The sequence below is a fragment of the Zootermopsis nevadensis genome, unplaced genomic scaffold (genome assembly GCF_977971745.1).
Source record: "Zootermopsis nevadensis isolate Lab colony 2312 unplaced genomic scaffold, Znev_1.0 Znev_ptg000018l, whole genome shotgun sequence".
In the NCBI taxonomy this organism is placed as follows: domain Eukaryota; kingdom Metazoa; phylum Arthropoda; class Insecta; order Blattodea; family Termopsidae; genus Zootermopsis; species Zootermopsis nevadensis.
Genome location: NW_028259150.1, coordinates 4,349,006 through 4,374,076, shown reverse-complemented (window position 1 = coordinate 4,374,076; position 25,071 = coordinate 4,349,006). Strand labels below are relative to the sequence as shown.

Sequence of the window (25,071 nt, the reverse complement as noted above, 5' to 3'; positions counted from 1 at the left end):
CCTGCCTTTTGACACTTTGAATCTCTGTAATTCGAACGTAAAAATAAATTGAGAAAACTTAATATTTTACTTTTTAATTTATTAAACTATACAATTGGAAACATAGTGTAACTACATGTTTGTGAAACAATGAACTCTAATCTCCACGAAGAGACTCAAGATAATCAGCAGCTTCTTTCGATACACGGTGATACTTTGCATCAACTGGACGAGCATAGTAACCCTGGTAATCGCGTCGCTCTGCCATCTTTAAACGGATTTTCTTCTCAAGTTTTCTGAAAAAGAATGATAACTTTTAGTTTAACTAGCACCAAATATTATTACCAATTCTAATTTCTTGGTTCACTAACAAAACCTTATTTTTGCTTTCTCATCCTCTTCATACATCCGGTGCAAAAATTTTTCATAGTCCTGTTGAGGACTTGGCAGAAGGTAACGTGCTAAGAAACGTGTGATTGGATGCTGCAAAAATAATCATAACAGTGTGTAAATATTCAGCTTTCTAAGATCCTACTAACAAATTGTTTCCATCTCTTTGGATACAAACCCTATGGTATTCCCAGTATTTAGGTTCATAGCCTTCTGGAATTTCAGCCAGTTTAGCAGGTCCAATGAATACATTTGCATAAAAAACGATAAGCCCAACTGGTATGAGGCCAATCATAAAGTAGTAATGTGCCATGTCTTTAAACCTGTGCCACTGCCATCGGGATGGTGTGAGTGGCATATATCGTGGGCCATGGCCACCACTCATCATACATTTTTGTACTCCTGGACAAGAAGTTACATTAATAAATTCACAATGTATGAGCAGATAAACAAGGCACTATCGTAATAACAACAATCAATGCAAAAAACAAGCACGGTAAGATAACCCCACTTTACCATGTCAAATGCCATTCATTCATCCCACCCCCAAAGAAAACACAAATGATGCATAATTCTCTAAGGCAGGCACTAGTCAATACTGACCACGTACTGTGCAGTCTTGACTATACTATCCTAGCCTCTCATTCTAAAGAAACTAAATCTTATTTACTTTCCACACTTCACACCTTCAAAGTTCATAGGGAACCTATTAATTATTCATAAATGTTTGGTCCACTTAAAATATCTGACAAGATACTGTACAACGTACTTAAAAATTGTGTTCTTACCTAACGCTGCATTAAAATCATTTAATTGTGACCTTGCAATACAATTTTGAGGGCTCCAACCCCAAACTGCTTTCCGAAATGAACTCCAAGCAGCCATGTTTATAACAACAGATATGAAAATCTTCACATCCCTCTTAGTCAAAGTTATGTAACAAGAGTTCATTCAAAAAATCACTGATATTTCAGTGCCACCAACGTGATGCCGACATAAAGTGCGTCAAACGCTTTACTGTCGATTGCCGTCTGCATTGGTGTCAGTTCAGTGCCTTCGAACATTGTTCGCAACAATATTTCGCGGTACTTCAGTAATAATGACGCCAATGAGCAGATATGGTACGAGTGGAACTAACCTTCAGTGTCCATTGTCAGTGATTCCAGATATTCAAATGTATTTTCAGCATACACATATTTCTTAATAAAGTTGTGCAGTACAAGAATTGCTTCTGTAATAAAATCAACGTTATTTTGTTTCGACTCTACTGCCCACTTGTACATTCGATGCTAACTTTCAGTATACGGTCTCAGTAGACAAGTCTGTAATGGGACTGCTTTGTTCTTTACAATAAACACACGGTATTTTATTGGTAGGACCAGATAACGCATTTTGGTATGTTTAACGTCCCACTTTCAAATGTTTTCCCGTGTTAGAGTGCACCATGTTCCTCCTCCTCCCCCGCACCCAAAGGACCAATTGTCTGCTGCTATTAAGTTATAATGAACAACTAAAGAGCTAGTTAAACAACTGAGAATGCTTCTATGAGGATAATAAATTGAAAGCAACTATATGAGGGAGCCTGGTCACATGCTTGTCGCCCAGTGCCCCTAAACAGTTAGAGAATTACTGTCAAAATTTGAATTAGACAGTAATAAAATTAAGTAGAATTAGATGGGATGTTGCATCACCTCAGGCATGAATCTTTCAACAAACCATTTGCTTGTGTCCATTAGGATTTGATGGTCTGTGCTATTGGCACGGCTGTAACCAAAGTAAATAGTTTTTAGTCACCCGTTACCAAAACTCTGAAACAAGAATTGCATTTCGGTTCATTCTAGGTTAAATATGTAATGCAATATATTGACACCAATTACAGAAAACGTTAAAGAAGTTTAAAAGTGGACAAACCGTAACAAATGGAAAGAATTACAAACACGAAGACGATTTAAGCTCTTTAAGCTGTTATTTTTAAGAAAGAAATGTCACATGAAATTTCTCTGTAGAAAAGAGACAAGAAGAGGAAATTTACGAGCAAGTAGACCGCTAAAACGGTCATTTTGAAGAATCTTAATATGCGGTAGATAACCAAAACAATAAGGGCCACTCTGAACAACCTACTATGTATTCCTGCCAAGTTCTTGAAAAATTAGTAATTAAAATCGGTATGTCTATTGCATATACTGCAATCTGGTGTCATGAACTGAAAAGAACTATCATTAAAAGAATCATGCCTTCATTTACGAAGTGTTATCATCTGTGACTATTGTAGGGTTCTTCAGTGCAGTTTACTATGGTCAGCGTTTTATAAGTCGCTTGAAAACAAAAGTAAACAAAAGAATCAAAAAGTTGCGAATAGTTAAACATGTCTGTGTAGACCTTAAATGTTATGTCTTCAGTTTTACTTGAAATCATATCGTTATAATTATATGTTTTTTAAAGGTGAGAGATTGCCAAGGGTACCAATGAAGTAAAAGACTGACAGTTGTCTTTAGACTGTTCATTTTCCTCATGTAAGATGTCGATTGTGTATGATAATCATTATGTCATGAGGGTTTGTGTCAAAGGTCATCCTGGTTACATGATATTAATGGGATAATATGTTGTCACGAATTAGTGACAGGGAAGAAATGCGTGTCTATAGTTTGAAATAAATACTACTTGCATATATCCTATTGAGTGCTGGGAATGGAAAGTGATTTTTATTTTTAAATACAGTAACACATGATATTGCTAATATGTCTTGGATCTAATTTTTCTTACAGATACAATGGCATTGCGTGACTTAGTAGAAGGTGACTGTGGTGGGACAAACTCATTAGTGAGACTCACATCACATTTTGTTCAAGACAGAGGATTGAAGGAAGAAGGACTTCGTCATCCTTTTCAGAATGGTGGTGGCTTTTCAAACACCGACTCAGATCAGGTAATATATGCTATTAAGTGTTATTTCACAAATTATAGAGTGTAACAAATGTAATGGGTTTTCATAATTTTTAAAGCAGGTGCATATTGTGTTTATTAACAGTCATGCATCCTTTCATTAACAGAGATTGACTAGCATTGTAAACATGGTGATAATGTTGTTTTGTTCTGATAAATTACTTCATTGCTGTAAGTAACCGAATAGAGTCATTTGACATCAAAGTTTCTTATCTAAATGTTTTTTTACAAAGAGGTGAATTTTGTTGTTGTAAGGAACATAACTAATATGATTATTTCAAAAAGTTACCTGGAAAATGTAATTCTTGCATGGTTGTACCAAAGTAACTAACTTTGTTTCATACTACAAAGCCCATCCAAGCAGGAAATAGCTGTGCAGCTCTCAGTAAATTTCTGCTTATATGAACATGGTGGTCCATCACAGTTGTAACATAAGCTTGTCATTGTACTCTTGCCTGAAACTGTCAGTCCAGAATGTATGTTCATAAAAATTCTGTGATATACAATTTAACATTACCCTTTATCTATGCTTACATTTTCCAATTAGCCTCTTTTCTTGAATTATTGCAGTAGTCTTTTGCATAATTCTTGCATCATTCATGCATGTGATATATTTGTTCAATCAGACTCTGATTTAATAATTCTGCTTATACTAAAAAAGCACAACTCAAAGCTCCTACTTTGTAATTTTCTCAGTTTATACCTCATTCTCCTTAAGTCAGAATATCTAATTTATTTTCATACATCCAGTCTTTGTATTTTCCTTAGAGAGAGAGAAATTGACATGTTCAAATGAGAATGGAAAGTGTGCACTCTGTATATGTTCTTCTTTATGTTTCACACCTGTGAGCTTGTTGCATATTTATTCATTTATTAAAGATACATACATTCCAGATATATTCCAAAGTGGTACTCTCATTTCTGATAAGTACAGAATAGCTGAGCAACAATAGTTGATCTGTTATGTCCCCACTCTGTTTATTCCCAATAATTCTGTGTATGAAATAACATTGAGAGAAGAATGTTGCATACAATTTTGTGTATAGTAGACACTGATATTCCTTCATAATTGCTGTAGTGAGTTTTGTTGCCCTTTATTTAGTACAATAAAAGATTTCTTCTACTGCTGTGACAGTTCTTCCTTATAAAGTAAAAGCAAAGCCATCCCGCTATACTACATGTAGGCACTTGTGGGGAAAGAAGGTATTGTTCCTCATTCTGAACCTTGGCAGTAGATAGGGTTGAGTGATCAGCATCATGCCCTGGCCATGCTTTACTCCTGGGTAAGGACTTCAGTACCAATTTGATAGGAAGCTGGGTGGAAAGGAAAGAGAGAGGTTTCCTTCTCTCTGTCTCTCTCATGCTGACATGCCCCCACGCTGTTATTGGTTACCACGCCCTCTTCTGATTCTGACACCAGTCCATACTGATTAGGGTTAGGCTCTTCCTTAATGGTCAATTTCCTATAACTCTGGTGTTTCCACTCGCATGGCTTACTCATCACCCTGATGATATATTCAGCAAGAACCTCAGAAACATTGGTAAATGTCTACCAGACTACATGGTGCAGCAACCTAGAAGACAGCCATCTTTGTTATAACATGTTAGTTTTTATGGTGGAGTTATTAGATCCCACTTAATCCAAAATTAAGGTGCCACCTTTTATCAACTGTCCATGGCTGCTTATTGAGTATAGTCACAGTTACACTTAGTATTCAGAAGCTGTCCTCTATTTGCAACCTGAGAACGTCCCATGCCTGGGTGACAAGCATTCACTTGACGTGCAGTAATTCAGCATTGTTAAATTACAAATCATAATTATTAACATGTCATTGTTGTAAATAGTGAATGAATTATTGCTTGAATGTATAAATGCTGCTGCACCTGGCTTGCCCATTGTGAGAAGAATAGTTCTGAATCTTAGTCTAAGTTATTAAAAGAAATCGAATGGGTCATGTATGTTTTATTTTTGTACAGGCTTCTTCCATATTAACAAGGAAAATAGATTTTGGTGAGATATGGTAGTGTCTTTCCATAATTTTTATGTTTTGTTTGTTATAGCTGGTTCATCAGTTCTTGGAAGAGACTTTGGGCCCTCCTCCACAAACCTTTCGCATGGACTCATTACTTCAGGAGATGCGTGAGATTGAGTCAGCAGTCGCTCTTCATGCACCTGTCCCTGCACCTGGTGTAGCAGCTCTGGCACGTGATGGCCTTGCACCTGAGGATTCTATATGGGCTGAACAGTATCTTGAATCTGGAAAGCATTTTGATGTGAGTAAAAGTTTAGAAATATCCAAGTGCTATGTCATAATTGGACCTGACTGATAGTTTTTTGACTCACAGCAGGGACAAATGATAAACGGCAGTCTTTGAGTAGTAGGATTTATGTCCATAGGAAATTGAAGAAAACGGAGAATAGTTGCCCTTGTTGATCTTGAAATGAATCGCAGATCAAATTCTGCAACATTGAGTTCCTCAAAGACATGCATTGCAAAATACAGGAATTAAGTTTACTCTCATGTGTAACACTCTGTGTCTTAAAAGCATATTGGGAACTTATATATGAGGCATAATGTATTCTAGATGTGATTGATCACCTTTACCGTGTGACCTCTTTATGTTTGAAAGATAAAGAGGAGTATTTGGAATTCATCTAGATGTAGTGGCAAAGAGAAAACCTCTGATTCTGCTATGAATTGGGTCAGAGTTTTACAGATCATAGCTACTCACTTTGCTGGCAGAATTATCAGGGCTCAGAAAATCTAAGGGAGTCTTTGGTTGTGAAGGATTTGATATCCAGTATCTATAAATTATCTCGGCTGATGATGGAGAAAATCTGCTTGAATAATTGGATAATCAAAGTTATTTTATGTTTGCTTTCACAACATATCACAGATTACATAAACCTGCAATGGCATTTATTGTATTTATTTTAATAAATAGTCTGTAATGTTTCTGTATTTTTGGGAGCTATGTAAGACTTCTCATGATAGTTTAAATTTTCCTCACAGTTGTAATCTTATTAGCCAATTTGACAATTTCAGACGCTTATTTGTTCAAGAAGCCCAATAAATAGTTTCCTACTAAATCTGGAAGAAGTTTGGTAATTTAAGCTTGGTAGTTGGCAGTGGAAAGTGCACACAGTAATGATTAAGTCTGAATTTTCTGCCTTCAGGAAGAGCCACATGAGGAGGAAATATGGAATGCGTCAGCAATTGCAAGTGGAGAAGAAGGTTTGTCTGAAGTAGAAGAAGTATTTGAATTAGGATTTGGTCCAAAATGGGCTCAGGAATACTTGGAGGCCAGTGAACACAAGTTGTAAGTTGATTGTTTTTTTAGACTACTGCTTGCAACTCCTTTCTGATATGTGCACAGATCTGGAAACAATTCATACAAAACAGTATTTTTGTAGAATAGTTTTGGAATAGAATTATAGCATTGGGTGTAGGCAATCTGTAAGCAATCCTGCATTCTGAATAATGTTCAGTAGAGTGCTTGTTGGAATCTGGTGCACAAATATAAAGTTTAAAATGGTTTATTTGTTCTTGAGTTGTTTCATGCGTATGGATGGACAGACAAACGTAGGTGTTTTTCGGGGTTGAGAATGCTCCTGAAAAGGATTATGGATTGATTGATTATGAAGTTATTTCATGATACTATAGCAAACTACTGAGATTATGTTACAGAATAGGTATGATAAGATGGTAGTAAATTGTGAATAGGAGTGAAACAGGAGGAATTATTCGCAGCTTATTTTAATTTGATCTCTTAGAATTTTATGGAGACACTGAGGAAAACCATGAAAATATCAAAGTAGCTGCCTCCAGCAGGTTTTTAAACCAGGTACCTTCCATATGGGGCAAATCATCACTTTGCAACCCATTTGGTACAATTGAATAAAAATTTTCTTTGATATTATCCATCGTCTAGTAAATATAAAACGTAAAACAACGTTTCGGAGATGGGACTCTATCTCCGTCTTCAGGTTCCTACCATTTGGTACAAGTTATAAAAGATGTGCATTTCTGTCAGCCATGGAAGTTAATGTTACTACACCAATGGTATTGATGGTTTTAGAACCTCATTTGAGTTGTAATATTGATATGGCTTGTGTACTTGTTTTCATAATTCTTTTTTGAAGTTGTGAAAATTATACATCCTTCATGCTTTCTGTTGTTGTTATTATTGTAACCTTTGAGTGTTTGAAAATTGTTTACTACTATTCTCCCAAGTCTCATTTTGAATAGTATTACTGCCTACCTAATTCTATTTTACTAAGCCATGCAGTATTATCATTACATCTGTGGAGAACGTTGAAAGTAACTTAAATTCAGTTCAGTTTGTGGACTTTTTTTTTAACTGAACACTGTTAATTATCTTGCCAATTGAAACATCCAAAAACTTGGTTGCCCACCTTCATAGTGATTGAATGTAATGTTTAGAAAATGTGTTTCTCTTCTGTTGCTAGATGGGTACTGTTGGGATCAGTCCAGTGTTTAACAGTAGCATGTATTCCTTACAGCCTGTCATACCTTAATGATTCCTCATCTTCCTGTGGTGTACCCTAATTTCACAACTAAAGTAATGGCCATTGAGTCTTGGCATTACAACCAATCAGTGTGGTATTGAGGAAGTACTAAAACTTCAGGTTATGTTGCTTTTAAGATTGAGAGCCGGAGTAGCTCACTTAGTATAGTGACTGGTTACAGACTGGACAGCCAGGGTTTGATCCTCAGTGGGGGCAGAGGATTTTTCCTATTGGCTCTGGGGCCTACCCAGCCTCCTATCTAATGGGTACCAGGGTCCTTTCCTGGGGGTTATGTGTGGCCAGGGTATGACATTGACCACTCACTCCCATCTAATGCTGAGGTTAAGAATGAGTAAGAGCTATACCTTCTCTCCTCCCAAGTGCTTACATGTCATATAGTAGGACAGCTTTTTACTTTTAATTTTAGTTTTTATGTTGGGTTTTGATTTGATTAATATATATTGACAGTCATTAATAAGTAGTACAGTTGAGTTTACTTTTAATCCATTAGCCAGTATATTATGTCACGTAATAAGAGGGTGAAAAATTGTGTCATGATGGTATGATATTAAAATAGTAAAACATTTTTAAGTGTTTTGTTTTCATATTTGTCTGATTGCTTGTCAGACAAGAAATAAATTTAAGATAAATCTTTATCTGAGTATAAAATGATAGAAAGTGTGTTAATTGCTTTTTTGTTCAGTTCTGATTTACAACTTTGTTTTAATGAGATCTGTAGGTACATACATTATATCTGTTTCTTTGTTTGCAGAGAGAGTAGTACTGAATGGGCATCAGGCTCAGAAAAAGAAGCTGATGGTACTAACAAAGAATTGCAAAACACAGCAAATGAATTACTGAAATCTGTTGATGACCCGAAGTTCACTTATTCGAAGGTGTGTTCAGGATTATTTAGTTTTATTTTGCAGTGCATCCTCAGGTGAACCTACACAGTTGAGCCTATGAGAAGGAGCTAATCTTGATCTGTGGACAGTTGGTGGTTTTTGAGGTAGCATAATGATGATTAAAAAAGTAAAAAGTAATTAAAAATATTGAAATTAGTAAGGCTGCTAATAGTTCACAGACATAATCACAAGGCACCATCTAGTGTTTGTATCAGTATTACATGTACAACTTACCAGTATCATTCTGGTTTTCACTGCTTTAAATGGAAGGTTCTGTTGTTGTGTTTAATTTAATGCTGTTTTTCTTCTTTATTTTTAGTTCATGAAGTTCATGCATCAAGTTGGTGAAGGTGAGGTTACAATTGAGGGTGGTCAAGTTATTGGTGACAAGGAAGGAGAACTAGATGAACAGGATTCAATCAATGAAGCTAATATCTGGGCTTCAGAATTTGCTACATTGCAAAAATCTAACCTTGAAAAAAGAGATGCAGCAGCATCTTGGACTGAACAGTTTCAAGGAAACTATCACTCAGAGTTATCTAGTACTGCTACTGAAACTTCAGCCTCTGAACAGGATGATGATAGCTCTACTAGTTCTCAATTCTGGGCAAAGTTACAGGATGAATGGCAGAAGCTGGCTAAAGGTGGAGAGTTAGGGGACCATCCTTGGATCTCTGAATTCTCAGAATATTATGATCCATTTAAGGTAAATGATGCAGCCACACAGTTTCTTATAACTTGTTGAGCATATTGATCCTTCATTTAATAAATTTATTGATCTGAAACATAAGGGACCAAAGGGAGGCCCCATGTTTGAAACTCAGGCTAGATTCCAGTATCCAGAGGCTTTTATGGTATTTTTCTGACTTCTTCTAGGTAGATGCTGTCATAGTACCATGAATACAGGCAGTGACCACTTTCCATGGCCTTCCAGCTAATAAACTAAGCATAAAAAATTGACCACATGGAGAAAAGAATACTTTGTTACTCTAATAAGTCAAACAGATTTCAAAAATATCTTCTTTTTAATTTATCTTGATTATGTATACAGTGTAACTACAAAAAATATTGTAGCCTGTAACTAGAATTTGTGCATAGTGAGCTACGTCATAAGCATTGCCAATTTAGTAACATTATGTATATGGAACATTTGGAATAAAATGAGGGCTTTCTTTCCAACACCTTTTGCCATAACGAGCACTTTTTGAGTAGCTGTGACTTTTCATAATGTTTTGTGCAGACTGTACTTCTGAAGCTGTTTTTGATTGCAGTCTATAAAGGTACTGTTAACCCATCCTCTGTACCTCTCTCTGGTCTAGAAGGAGAAAGCACACATTCCAGAATCTTACTCTATATTTTAGCCAGTGAGAAATATATTCAGAACTTCCTCTTCATTCCAGTAGAGCAATATCCAGAAGTCTCTGCCACAGTGCAGAAACTGATTGTTGTTTTATTTCACTCAGCTAGTGTTGTTCTTAGATGGTTAACATGCTGACAGTTGTCCTGCTTCTTGATGCAGATAACAGCTACAATGTGACAGGTGCAGAATTCAATACCTTCTGCTGCACTCTGTATGGAAAATTGACAATAGTGAACTGTTATTGGGGCTAGTTCCATATTACAGTGTTGTCACATCACAGAAGGAGGAAACATACCTGTTCTGATAATGCACATGTTCATCATGGCCTGTTGGGTTGGTAACCACTTACAAGACCACATGGTATCACAGGCTGGAAGACTACAATAAACATCTTCAATAAGTAGGATTTTAGGTTCTCATGGTTATGAGTAAAGGTGGCTGTGTTCTGGGTTGTGGTACCATGTAGTCTGCTGCCTTTGTCATCACGCCAGTTATGGAGGCAGCATTGACCTCTGAAATCCAGAAGACAGCCATTTTGGAACATATTCACAGCCATGAGAACTACATGTCTCAGATGATGCACACATTTAAGTGATCTGCTCAGGCCAGTTGCTATACCCAGAATGACTAATGTCACTTCATAGTAGATGCTAGTGACGCAGTACACTATCTCTCTGCACTTGCCAACAGATACTCCACCTTTTGAAGTACATCATAGCAAAGACATTTGGAAATTTATTGTTTCTGATGTTATAGAGGATAGGAGACTTCTGTGATTGTGCTTTATTTTCTTAAGCTATTAAGTATTCAACCCCTTATTTTGGTAATGAAATGGAAACACTTATAAGGACCAGGGTAGCTCAGTCAGTATAGTGACTGGCTACAGACTGGACAACTGGGGTTCAATCCCTGATGGGGCAGAGGATTTTTCCTCTAGCCTCAGACTGGTTCTGGGGCCCACCCAGCGTCCTATCCAATGGGTATCAGGTACCTTTCCTGGGGGTAAAGCGTGGCCAGGGCGTGATGTTGACCACTCACCCTCATCTAGTGCTGAGGTCAAGAATGAGTAAGAGCTATACTGCCTCTCCCCCCAAGCACCTACATGGCTTATAATGGGACAGCTTTAATGGAAGCACTTAGACTCGAATACAAAGTAATATGTCTCTGTCAGCTTATCAAAGAGCAAAGTCGGAGGATGGTATGAATTTACGTCATTGACATTGTTCACTATTTTTAAGAACAAGGACAAAATACAATCAGCTATTCTGTATGATAGATCACCAGTGCTTTTCTATCGAGGCATTTAGAATCAGCCTGTAACGTAGTTGTGTAATTAAAGATTGGATTAATCTCAACTTTTTGCATGTTACATCTGTTATGCCAAGTCAGTGAACTATAGGTGGAATGTGAGTGGAACTTCTGCTTCAAAATTATGGGTCATAATAATCGGGCTGCTGCGAGTATAAGAGATTATGAAAGTATAAGAAAATGTTTCGACTTCTTGGTTTAGGTAATGGTAAAATGTCAATAATGTAGATTTATTGTTTTCATAACCCCATGATAACCACTTAAGAACAAATATTTCCCTAAATGTAATTCCATATTGTGATGTACATATTAGTAGTTAGGAAATGGAATTGCAGGTTATGTATTTAAACTGGTTTCAGATATTTCTCAAGTACTCATTGGAGCAAGTATTTTCCCAAATTTATAAATTCTTATATCAGGATTGCACTGTACAAAGAACAAATACATCAGCATAACTTAGTATGTTTTGTGTTTCTTCCTTCCTGAAATGAAGTCTTATGTAATGATACCCAAGAATAATAATTTTAAAAGTGATTGATCAGTAATTATAAAGGTTACACATTTTAACTTCTGTGGTTGTTGTTTATGTAGTTGGAAAATGTTGCATAATTGTAACATGTTTTTAGATGTAGTGAAACTCACTGATGTCTTCAGAAGCTGATAGTTGCTCAACTGGTGGAGAATTTCTCCACCATTTGAGCTTTAACTCGGCATACTTCAAACACGAGGTGCTGCAGTGTAGGTCAGTTTCTGTGTTCAGAATTTCTAATGGTGCTATGGTTGCCCCCCCCCCCCAAACTCACCCCCCACAATTTGTAGAATTTTTTTTCTGTCATACATTCAGACACTGCTCTCAAGACCTTGACAGTTGTGACCATATGACTGCAACTTGACAGCAGCCTTTATAGGGTTGATAGTGACATGAATATCAGCTGGAAAGCATAACAGAAAATAGTACAGAGCAGTGAACAAAATTGCAGTGTCATAACTGCTACAAAATAGCTCTAAGTAAGGACCTACTTTGACATTGTGCAAGTCCAGACGGAATGCAGTTAACAGTGTGATACACAGCCAGTAAAGGCTAATAGAATGAAAAACATGAAACTTGGAATATTGTATCTGGAATTTGTGGTTCTCATGGTGGTGAAGATGTTGACCATTGGCTTCCTTGTTTTTATGCCAGTTCTTCTTGTAAGGTGTTACTGACATTCCTTTGATAACAACTTACAAGAACACAGCATCACAACCCAGAAATGTTTCTTAATCCCTAGGTATAATTTTCAGAATACATGCTTCAGATCTTCAAGAAAATGATTCTTATGGTTGTGTTACAGGAATATCATTTTCAAGCAGACAATCCTATGAAAGCTATTGATAGCGCCTTGGAAGAAGGTAAACAGAAACTGGAAGCTGGGGATTTACCAAGTGCTGCTCTATGCTTTGAAGCTGCAGTTCAACAAAATGAAACCAACAGTGAAGCCTGGCAACTTCTGGGTACAACACAAGCTGAAAATGAACAGGTGACTTTTTGACTTACAAATAGTTTAAAGAAACAAAATCATAAGATGATAAATAGTTTGGTTTACCACAGATATTTAGGATACATTGGTTAAAATGTATAAAAAGAAACTAAGAAGAAAAGCACATCATCACTGATAACATATATGTGGTAGGAGTTTTGGTCTTTTGACCCATATGACAGTAGTGAACACAGAGGGGTGTACCTCTGATCTGACTGCATACAGGGTATATGCATAGTGTGTGTATGAATTAAAGAATCAGTTTTAGATAATTTTGCAGTATCCGATTTTTCCCACATATTTAGCATCAAAGGAGATTTCTCATTTGTTTAGTCACTTCTAATGTTTGTTCATATAATTCATTAAACAATGTATTGAGAATGTACTCAGTCTGAGTCTCAGCCAGGGTGCTGACTACCTACCTGAAATTTCTGTGATTTTCTTTGGTCCTTCCAGGCAAATGTTGAGATAGTGCCTAGAAATAGATCATGATAATTTTCTCACTCATTTCCAATTCATTGTGTCTAATCATCTGATCTTACCCATTAAAGTGATGTTGATAGGGAATTGCTGAAAATGTGCAAGTTTACATACAAACAACATACACAAAACACATATTAGTCTTATGTATTAAGTGAAACTTTTGCGGCGACTAAAGTTGATGAAAGATTCTCAGGTCACAAGCCGCATGAGGTGGCTTGTAACCCAAGAATCTTTCATCAACATATTAGTCTTATTGGAACATCCTTGCAGTTTACAAGTATAGTGGAGTCCCAGTTATGTGACCTTCAGTTATTTAACATTCATTCTGTTTTATCTGATGTGCCACATCAGAATGCTCCATTTTATCAACAGTCAACTGAGTATGTAGTGCAGTGGTCCCCAATGCGGTACCCGCGTTGTTACGGAAAGAGGTTATACTGAATAATGAAGGTCGTTCAACCATTAACATAATAAAATTAAAGCACGGATCTTGACTTACTGACGCCCATCTTGACGATTGTTTGCGAGCAGCAACATCACACTAACTTCCCACTTGAGTAATAATAATTGTACTTATAAAACTATGTATTTTTGATTGCATGGTTTCTTGTATCATTAAACGTCGTGTTGTTTTGTGTATTATTTGGTGTCCATATCTTATTTGTCCAGAGAAAAGAAAATTTGGCTTTGTTAATTGGTTGATGCCCGCCACGATCTCATAAACTCTCAAATGTGCCCGTAGGCACAAAAAGGTTGGGGACCACTGGTGTAGTAGAATGAATCACATTCCCCCACCACACACTGCTAAATACTATTATTGCTTGTGAGATTTTTTATTTGATGCTGTATTGTATTTTCTTCATAATTTAATATAAATTGAGTTGATATGTACATTTTCATTAGTCTTCCTTATTATCCAACCATCCTTTGGTACCGTTTGGGTCGGATGTTCAGGACTCTACTATACCTTCCTATCCTTACTGGGATGTTATATGGTTTCCTAGCAACAGCTTCCTTCCACATTACTCCAAATTCACAATTCATAATGAATATACTTTTTTACATTCATTACTAAGTGTCTTCTACAATTGATAAATACCTTTACTATTTGTCATAACAAAATTGTTATGCCATTTTTGTATGCAAAAATCCTTGATTGAATCATGCTAAATTGTATTCATGTATTGGCCACACTGGTAGGTCTTTTTTATGGCAGCTTGGCCATGTCAGTGATAAGCAAATTATTTTTGATGCAGCAGTGGTCTTGTAGTACACATTTACACAGCCAAATACTAAAATACCCATGGAAATTTCTGAAGATCTGGGAATTGGACTTCCCTTTTATAACTTAGCAGAAGTTTTTATAAAATTGTAAACCTTATCCAGTATATATAAAAATTTACATACTGAAGGCACATAAATCAGAATACACCTGTAGGTCTTTTTACAGTATTGCATCATTTGTGTTAAATTTGTATATTTTTGCAGGATCCAGCAGCTATTGCAGCTCTGAAGAAATGTCTAGAACTAGAGCCAAGTAACCTAATAGCACTTATGGCTCTTTCTGTTAGCTATACCAACGAGGGGTACCAGAATCAAGCCTGCCATGCTTTAAGGGTAATGTATTTTATGTGTCGTGTTTTGTCTGTACTGTTAGTTTATGGTACAGTATTGACATTGTTATAATTGCAGGAATGGCTACATCAGAATCCAAAATACTCAGATTTGGTGCCAAAAAGTGAGGATATAACAAGTTCTTCAAAAATGGGAAATGTGTCATCATTGCTAACAAGGTAAGGAAGTTGTAAGACTGAGTAAGTTGTACTGCATGTTTCATGCACCGTTTGTGTATGTAAATTGGTTACTAGCTCTGTGAAAAATGAAATGCACTGACACTACTTACTGTAAAAATAGTGATTATAATTTATTCTGGGATACAATTTGAATGGTTTAAAATTATATAAACACCATAAATTCATAATATATTAAGAAAATGTGTTACATATTGATTAGAATGTATAAATAGTTCAAATTTTAAAATTTAATTTTGATCCATGTGATTTTGACTACCAGTGTATATGAAATCCCAAATTTGTCAGTGAAATATGTTCTTGTATTCTTAAATTTATATTGAATTTAATGAGGTGTCCTATTAGAAAAGTTTATGCTCAAAATGTTAATTACTGATCATACAAACCAAACTGAATATACTTTTCTTGAGGCCAAAACTAATTTTTAAGACTCTTTTGTAGACAGAAAACACTCCAAGCAAAATTTGTGGAATGAAATGATAAAATAAGAAACCATGGAAAAATGTGAAAGTAATGTAAATAGCCATCTTAAGTGTGGTGGCTAATGACTGCATGTATACTTAATAACTTCATAATAAGCCATATCACACAAACCTGTAAATTCTGTGAGTTTTTCTTATTGTCCAGTGGCATCCACAAAAAGGTCCAGGAAATGTACATTGCAGCTGCTCGGAGAAATCCATCAGCAACAATTGATTCTGATGTTCAGTGTGGACTGGGCGTACTATTTAACCTCAGTAATGAATATGACAAAGCTGTAGATTGCTTCAAAGCTGCACTACAAGTCCGGCAGACAGTAGGTGTATTTTACTACTCATTAATGCATTTATGCATTCACATTTGTCAAGGAGTGATAAGTTTTCCCATTCAGATTACTACATGTTGTCATAAATATTGCTATTTAAGGTGTACAGTTCTCTAGATTTGAGCATAAGAAATTCTATCATTTTAACTTAAGTTGTGGATCGGTGTTAGAAATCAAATTCTTACAACAGACATAATGCATGCATGCATGCATGTAGATGGTATGAACAACACTAAAGAGGCTGAACGCATTACATTTGGAGGTGTGGCAAACACCATACCTAGACTCAGAGTACACAGTATTGTTATTTTAGGAGGCCAATGAGTTTTGGCTGTGCAGGAAACTTGGTCCTATATAATGGAGAAGGCAAAACTAGGCACACGCACAGTAAAACTTTGTTAATTAGGTATTCAGTTCTTCTGAGTTCAATTAATCTGAAAGTTACTGTAGTTCCCCAACCAATAGCATTGGATTGTATATGCTTCTTAATATGAAAATTGAAAATAAGGGTACATGGATATTTCAAGTCTGAATTGGGTCCAGTGACTCTTGAATACTTCTTTTAATGACATTTGGTATTATCTGAACTGCCCAAATTCTAAAAAAGTCATTATAGGTATTAGTAGGCTTGTGAGATGTTTCAGAGAAGCCCTGTATCACTATATAAGTTGCAGTACACTGCAAGCATGTTAGCTTGTACAGGACACTTGCATTCACTCCATCCTGGCATATTTAGAAATAACTAGCTCTTTGTTACTGTGAGAGTTTGTGTTGATCAGAGAGCATTGTGCTTGTATGTGTGAGTTAACAGGAGTAGGAAAGGCATCATAAAGAAAATATAATTAATTAGTAATTATTATAAAACTTAGAGTGGTATAGGTATATAGATGAGTAAAAATTGAAAGTGAGATTTCTAAGGAGCACAGAATTATTTTATCACCTCTTTCACATATTTAAACAAGTCAGAAAATATTTGCATATCATGCTTGTTTAAGCATCCATCATGTTGGTCATAATAATTCTAGTAAATTAAAAATTGTGAATTTGGAGAAACCTTCAGTGGCATAATATTTATACCAAATTTCATGAAAACCTATTCAGCCATTCTTGAAGTGTTGTATGTGTACAGCCAGATGGACAAAGTGCATCTATTAGGTTCTCCACAGGGGTGCTGCAAATGCAGACTGTTCCTATAAATCGAGTATGTCAAAAAGCAGACTGCAAGCAGAGCTGACATATACGAGTGGGAAGAGGATCAGAAAGAGCATGCAGATGTAGAAAGTGAAGTGTTTTGAGTTGTTTGTTACTGCAGAACAAACAATACTCCACTGTCAGGCCCGAATCTCAAAGAAAGAGCCAGCAAAAATGTATTTAAATGTAGGAGTTGAGTTGCAAGATAATTGAAGTGTCACAATTTATATTATTGCAGGACTCTCGAATGTGGAACCGTCTAGGAGCAACATTAGCAAATGGCAATCGATCAGAAGAGGCAGTGGATGCTTACCATAATGCATTGCAGCTTTCACCTGGATTTATACGGGCTAGGTAAAAAGAAATCACAAGATATTCATTATAAGATATTCTATGCAATTTACATTTTTACAAATTGAAGGTTACAATTCACTGATGTATCATCTTTTTTTGAAGATGGCATGGCAGTTAAAAACATTACAAGGCTTCTACCTACATGGTACAACACAGAAACCCATATATATACACACATACCCTGAACCTATGGTACCAATGTTCTATCAGTCCAAATCCATGTGAACACTAGGATCAGCTCTCCTGACCTTCAACTTCTATCCTCTCGTTTGGTTCTTCAGTTTTAGCATATATTTCATAATTAAAGTAAGGTTTAACATACCATCATATGCATATGATTGTGTGTCACACACAATTTTGAGTGAATTGGCCACTTTATCCACATCAAAACTTGTAAAGCTTGTTCTGGTCCCATTGGCACAAAGTAATGGCCTTTTGCACTCATTTTGTTCTTGGGTGACTGATGTCTCATGCTCCATACAATTCATAACTTAATGTCTGTTTGGCCATCTTATTTCAAATTAGATTTCCATTGTTCATTTAAGTAGAATGTGTACTGTTCGTGACTGTAATCTTGAGACTTGTAAGGAATGCAGGAGGTCCGAAGCGTCACAAGCTGACGCTATCTTTCCTCCTTCACCCCACTTCCTCACCCGCAAGTCTCAAGATTACAGTCGCGAACTATAGTTATTTCCTGATGACATTTATTTTATATTGTAAAGCTGTCCTACTACATGCCATGGAGGTGGTTGGGCACCAGATGGAGTGAATAGCTAGGGTCATGCCTGGCTGAGCTTCATCCCCGGTACCCATTGGATAAGAGGATGGGTGGGCCTCAGAACCAGTCTGGATGCAGAGGGTAGAAGAAAAATTCATTATCTCTGCCAGGGACCAAACCCTGATCTTCCAGTCTGTAGTCAGACCATTTTGTATTGCATTAAGCCAATTTAGGGACCCCAGTGTGAATGTCATGTCATTGGAAGTTACCCAACTTTCATAATTTTGTACCAGCAGTAATTTCAACATTCATTATATGGTTCTGAAATTTTGTGCACAAATATTAGTAAGACCATTTCATTTCAACATGAAGATGACCCTTGTTCCTGAATTTTTGCAGGTATAACCTTGGAATTACTTGTGTGAATCTGGCAGCTTACAGAGAAGCAGCTGAACATTTGCTGACTGCATTAAACCAGCAGGCTGCAGGGAGAGGTGTTCAGGGGCAGAGGTCATGGTCTGCTATGTCAGACTCTGTCTGGTCCACTCTAAGGCTTGTTATGTCATTGTTAGATAGACAAGATTTATATGATGCTCTGGATAATAGGTAAGGTGACTTTCATTTTAGTAGTGTTTTGAAGAAAAACATCACCTATTAGTTGTCTTGTCAGCCTCTCAGCCTGCATGTATCTGGGTCTAAACTACTGATTTTGATGTAACTCAGTATGGTAAACCTAACATAGACTTTCCTGATCCATTTTGAAATTGGTCTTAAAGAAATACATTGTGAGGGTGTGGACTGGAGCCAATTGGTTCAGGAAGGGTCCAGTAGCAGGCTGTTGTGAATGTAGTAATGAACCTTTGGTTTCCATAAAAGACACAGAATTTTACTTCAGCTGAGCAGTTACCAGCTTCTCAAGGAGCCTGCTGCATAGGACTTGTTTGGTATGGACCATTTGCATGGTCTATACGCCCAACTTCTCAGTCTTTTGACTCTTGCTTTCATTTACTTTAATTAATCTTTGGGACCACTTTATTTAAGGCCTTAATTGGATCTTTAAATATATTTTTTGACAGATTTTTATGAAATTGCATATTGGCACTTTTGTTACTTCTGAGATGGAATTACAATATGAACACACTTCATATGTTTACTGTGTTCTTTTTAATGGTAATATAGATAAAAGTTGACCTTTCACAGCTATTCCCGATATAAGTTATTCAGAGATATTCGTCTGCAGCTGCCTGTATTCATCCTGCAGACTTTATTTGGTAAAACATTATTCTTTACATAAAGAAGTGTTATATGTAGAAGTACGTTGGCAGTAAAGGCTGAGGAATGTAGGTACTGAATTGAGCTTTCAGTTCCATTCTGTTCTGCTGGGTAACTTGTTTGATTCAATACAATTTTGTGTTACATTAGTGTAGTGCTTACCTCCCATGCAGTACTGTTTGTTGTTCCTTTATGATTGTATCCTTATTTAGTGCTTCTGTGCCTACTTATGAAAATAGCTTTGTCTGGCAAGCATGACAAAGTGGATAACTTCCTTATGTGCTTACGTGAAGATTGAGACAGAGCCATTCTCAGAATTTTTATAATTTATCTTTTGTAATAACTATTGTGATTTAAATTATAAACAGTAGATTATGTCCAAATAAAGTGAAGTATATGTTGTATTTTTTATAGAAAATCCAAGGAGTATGAATTTCAGTTTAATTTCAATAAATATTCAAAGACAGCAGCAGTTGGCAGATGTCTTATAATCATGTACATATACATGCACTCCACTGGGCTCTCTTCATCCTTTTTATATGAGCATAAGGGATTTAAATTAAATTAAATTTAAATTGTGAGGTTGCTGGCTGGACTTAAGTTCTGGTGTTAACTGTTAAGGTGGCGACTGACTTGTAACATTTGCCTGTAATGTAACATGTTACAAATCGAGCATTACACAAGTGAAGACAGCGAACGGAGCCGCTCGCGGGCGCTCCATTGTGTTGTCGGTTTTTTCGCGAATCCCTTTGAGTGTTACATTACAATTCAGTCAGTCAAGCGGCGTCGTAACGAGCATTCACGAGTTCTTTAAATAACAGTAGCATATTAAATGGAACAAAGATAACACAACCTCCATGTCCGACATATTAATGAAATGAATGGAGCACAGTCGAGTCAGTCGCCACCTTTAGCAGTATGCTAGTGTGATGCACAGCCAGTGGATCACATGTAAGCTGGGGGATGCATGGATGATTAAGGTCAATATACACATATATCCATAAAACATAAGTTTTAGATTTTATGTATGTCAGAAATTATTACTTTAATTTATTTTGTCTTTCACAGGGATTTAAAAAAATTGAATGAAGAATTTGGAATGGATTAGGAACTTACAATGAAAGAAGAGATGGCATTGATTCAGCTGTAATGTTGAAGAGTGGTATGTGCATTTCAGGGGTATTTTGTCTCTTAGCACACTAGAAGCTTAGAACAAGACATGATCAAATCCAAAAGTGTGTGTTATATTAACATATTCTTATAAATAATAACATACTTTTAAGATTCAGATTTCTCTTTTTACACTGAACTGAAAGCCTTGTTTTTACTCACAGTTAAGGAGTTTTGTTGTCAGTTTTTGTAGTTCAGTAGGAAAACCTGTAATTAACTGGTTTATAGATTATAAGAGTTTCATATTTGTAATCCCTTCTTTTTCTGTCTGTCTTGCATTTGCAATCATGTAAAATATGTTGTAATGAATTGGTTTACATTCACAAATTGGAATTGGCCATTCTTGTTCAAAGCCACCATTGGGATGTGTAGTTAAATCATTAGTATTGTGAATTATGTAATTAATGTTCTGGGGTATGTGTTCCTAACAGGTGCTAAACTTGGTTATATTAATTCATATTTACAAATCTTATATATTAATATGAAAGTATATTCTCCAAAAAGTACACAGTTAATTTATTTTGAAGTCTTATGATCATGTTAAATTGAAATTACACTTTTTTATCTCAGTTATAATTTACACATAACCCACTGATTGAACGTAATCAGTGCTTATGTGAAGTGGAATAAAACTGGGTCAGTTTGTGAAATTTATAAACTGAACAAAATGTGGTAGGATCATTTGTTATGTCTTTGAAGTTAAAAAATCACAGAAAGGTTATTTAATTTGCATTCACTTTGGTATTCTACTGCCATTGCCAAACTGAAGTAGATCAGTGTCTTTTGAGAATTGATAAGATTAAAAAGAATCTTAAGTTAGGGAGGAAGTGAATGGGATTAGATTGGCTAAAGGTAGGTCTTTTGTGGTGACTGCCTTCACATTCCTTAACAGAGATTTTTTTATACAGCTGACAATCTTCTGGGATGTTGTACTATGGTTAATCTGGTAAACATTGACTGACATTTGAGAGGAACTTCCTGATTGCCATGATAATGGAGGCAGTAAGCTCCTCCGAATTATCAGTCAATATCTACTAGAGTCTAGTAGTAATTAGACTATATGGTACAACATCCCAGAAGATGACTATCTTCAAATACTGATTTCTCCAGGTGATCCTATATGAGGAAATATTGTCACTGCCATTATGGCAAGGGCATTGGATTGATGAATTAGACTATTTGGGAAGTGGGAGTAAAATTTTATCTGACAGTGATGCAGTTTGTTTCATTACTTCTTGTCCTTTATAGTGTGATAAAAAGGAGGGTAGAATTGGTGTAGTTTTCATATAGTGGAACCTCCATATAATGTTTCCCCTCATTTAGTGTTCAGTTTGTATGGTCCCCAGTTAGTTATCTCTGTGTTAAAATCCCTCCATTTTAAGGTTATCTCAGTTGAACATACTAATCCATTGCCCCACAGAGAAACATTAAATGGGAATTTAATTATACTGGGTTAGTTTTTGGTCCACTGAAAGGGAATTGAAAGGTTTCAGGCCCTCAAGAAACAAAGCTGCTATGCTTTGCTGCTTCAAGCACTATGTCTAGTTCCCACTTTATTATTATTATATCATGCTCCCATGAAGTTGTTTGCATAACTGTCTCAGAAATACAGGAATATTTATAAGTGATGGAAAATGGCTACTAACATATTATGATTGCATATGTGTGTGTGTGTGTGTGGTATTAAACTTATTATACTGGTATATAACCAAGACATCACTGTGCCTGAGTTAATCTGTATTTGGTATCTGTTAAAAGTAGAGCTTGAAATATATCTAGTTAGGAGGGGGATGACTTGGATGAATATTTTTTCTAAACTATTGCTTCACAAAACACAAGGAATAAACAATTCATTCTTTTGCACGAAACATTTTGAAACATGAAGAAAGGGACAGGAGTAATAATCTCCATCACCCCTCCTCCCCAACAAGTAAATGGTCCATTAAAGTGTTGAAGGCTAATATCACAAAATAAAAAATTAAACTGTATGTACTTACCAAAATTGTGCCTTTTTGAAAATTAACCCAATAACATTTATATATGCAAATATTAGTGTATGTAAAGGCAGTTAACTAATTCACTGCCAGTGATGGGAGCAACTGCTTAAATAAAATTACAAATGACACTTTGTAACATTGTGGATTGGCCACCAAAATATTTGATCTTGTCTCCATGTGATTAACTTTACATAAAATCGTGGTGAAAGTTAGTAAAAAGCCAACTTCAGATATATATGAGTACACTGAATTGAAATCCCCCCCACTCAGACAGGCCTGTGATACTTTGTTCAGACATAACTGCTTGACATACAGACTTGAGGTGGCATTTCAGTGAGTGTTAAATTCTTACATAGGGTTCCTCTTCAATTCAGTAACACACATTCGTAACTTGTGGGATCAATTGATTATCTCAGCAGACAGTCTAAATCCGTAGTTACATTATGTAGTGAGTACTATAGAAATGCTGGAATATTTAACAAAAGTTGACAGTTATTTTATACACATATTGATTGGAACATAGGAAACTGTTTGGAATAATTTCTTTGCTTATCTTACACTTTATTCAAGATGAGTGAACATAAACCTGTCACAAGTAGTGACAAAATCCTGTCCTGCTGGCTACCGGTTGGGAGTTATACCAGAGTCCATTAGAATGGTAATCAGTTGTAAGTTCTGAAAAGTTGCATGCAACAGCATGGTTGAAAATCCTCGACGCTGTTTTTGAACTTCTGTGTAGAAACATTTTCTTATGTGGGTGAAAAGTAATCATTTCCAACGTGTATAAGATTTTGGTGCGTGACAAATGTCACACATCACAAATGACAACTCTGACATTATAGAATTTGAGGTTCTCACAATGGTACAACCCACATGACAGCTATCTTCATCTGGCATAGTGAATGACAGCCCTAACATCCAAATGTCAGACATGGTGAATGACAACTTTGACATCTACTTGTCAGACATAGTGAATGAAAGCCCAGACATATAAATATCAGACATGGTGAGTGATAACCCAAACATTCAGATATCAGATTTAGTGAAAAAATAGATATATTCATGAGGATTATCACTGAGAAGTGTATATAATTTATATAAGGAATACAAATCCACAAATAAATGTAAAATTTCCCTACTAAAATTGATCAAAGGAAAGAAGGTAATTACACTGATAAGTTAAAACCAGCAGTTGGGTAATTATTAGCATTATTATTAATTTGGACATCTGTCCACTTGTCCACTATGTTTTCCACCTGTTACACTCCTTTACTCAGCCATATTTTATCCTCTCTATAGTCAGTGTGATAGTCCTTTCAGTTACCCTAATTATGCTTGGGCTAATCAGTTATTAACAAGCTAAACAATAAGTCAAAGACATTTCATAAAATTGCAGTATTAAATTCTAACAGTCTTAAAATGAATACAGTAAATCCCTGTCCAATTCAAATTTGCTTGTGCACACAAAAATAAGTATGAACAATTATTCGCTGAATGTGGAAAATTTGAATATATGTAGTCTGTTAAACATGCTGTAGTACTGTATATGCACTCGAGTTTTCATCATCAATCGTAGGTAGATCATTTAGATTAACATATAATATTTAATATATTTTTATTTGACATGGGTCATAATGGTTATGATTTTAGTATGTTACATTATTTGTTTTTATTTCATACACAGGACAGATAGGGCCATTCATTTGTGTCTGTGTAAAAAATCTGTGTCTGGGTATTAATGGGAGATTTTATGTGGCCATGTTCGTGTATCCCCATTTAACACAAAATAATCATGGAAAGGTAGACAGTGATTATATGTAGTAAGAGTTTTCAAGTCTGCACATATAACTGTACCAGAAAATATTTACCATTTAAAAACATAAACTTTGCCTCTTGTGACTTCAAACTTAGAGTCAGTTAAAATTTATATTTGCTAAGTAACAGTCCAAATCTTGTTCCAAGTATGCTGGTACTCCACACACATATACATACATACAGAAATTCTACATAGCACCATCACCACAATTATTTTAATTTTACCTACATGGGTGTGAAATGTGAAAAGTTCACTGACCTGTTTATTTTGTTAAGTAATTTAACAGTGCTGTATCAACTGTACACCATATAATGCTGAATAAATATGAGGTTGAGATTTTCTGGGCAGCAAGAGTTCAGATTGGTCTTATGGGTTGTAGCATCATGTAGTCTAGTAGGTTGTTGCCAGTGTTTCAGAAAAACATAATGCTTCCATCTTCATGGTAGTAGTGAGATGTGCTGGGAGGTAGAAAAGTAGTGCAGGAAGAGTGGAAGGATCAATTAAGAGGATCAGACAGG

General features: G+C 35.9%; 2 protein-coding genes across 3 annotated transcripts; one reads left to right on the top strand and one right to left on the bottom strand.

Moving 5' to 3' along the window:
* Nucleotides 1-58: 58 nt before the first annotated feature.
* Nucleotides 59-1,323, bottom strand: ND-SGDH (NADH dehydrogenase (ubiquinone) SGDH subunit). Its single transcript, XM_022079520.2, has 4 exons — nucleotides 1,158-1,323; nucleotides 548-771; nucleotides 356-462; nucleotides 59-275 (listed from the first exon to the last, which is right to left on the bottom strand). Exons 1-4 carry the CDS (start codon nucleotides 1,318-1,320, stop codon nucleotides 137-139), a joined length of 633 nt encoding a protein of 210 aa, XP_021935212.2. The 5' UTR covers nucleotides 1,321-1,323; the 3' UTR covers nucleotides 59-136.
* A 1,299-nt stretch (nucleotides 1,324-2,622) lies between these two features.
* LOC110837418 (peroxisomal biogenesis factor 5) lies at nucleotides 2,623-24,900 on the top strand. Of its 2 annotated transcripts, none has more exons than XM_022079516.2 (13): nucleotides 2,623-2,811; nucleotides 3,135-3,295; nucleotides 5,374-5,586; nucleotides 6,491-6,633; nucleotides 8,616-8,739; nucleotides 9,068-9,454; nucleotides 12,751-12,936; nucleotides 14,908-15,036; nucleotides 15,112-15,212; nucleotides 15,858-16,026; nucleotides 17,465-17,580; nucleotides 18,698-18,904; nucleotides 20,639-24,900. In XM_022079516.2, exons 1-13 carry the CDS (start codon nucleotides 2,754-2,756, stop codon nucleotides 20,676-20,678), a joined length of 2,034 nt encoding a protein of 677 aa, XP_021935208.1. In that variant the 5' UTR covers nucleotides 2,623-2,753; the 3' UTR covers nucleotides 20,679-24,900. The 2 variants fall into 2 exon arrangements, with proteins under 2 accessions (XP_021935208.1, XP_021935209.1); XM_022079517.2 differs by having other exon boundaries at nucleotides 2,623-2,882.
* The last annotated feature ends 171 nt before the right edge of the window (nucleotides 24,901-25,071 follow it).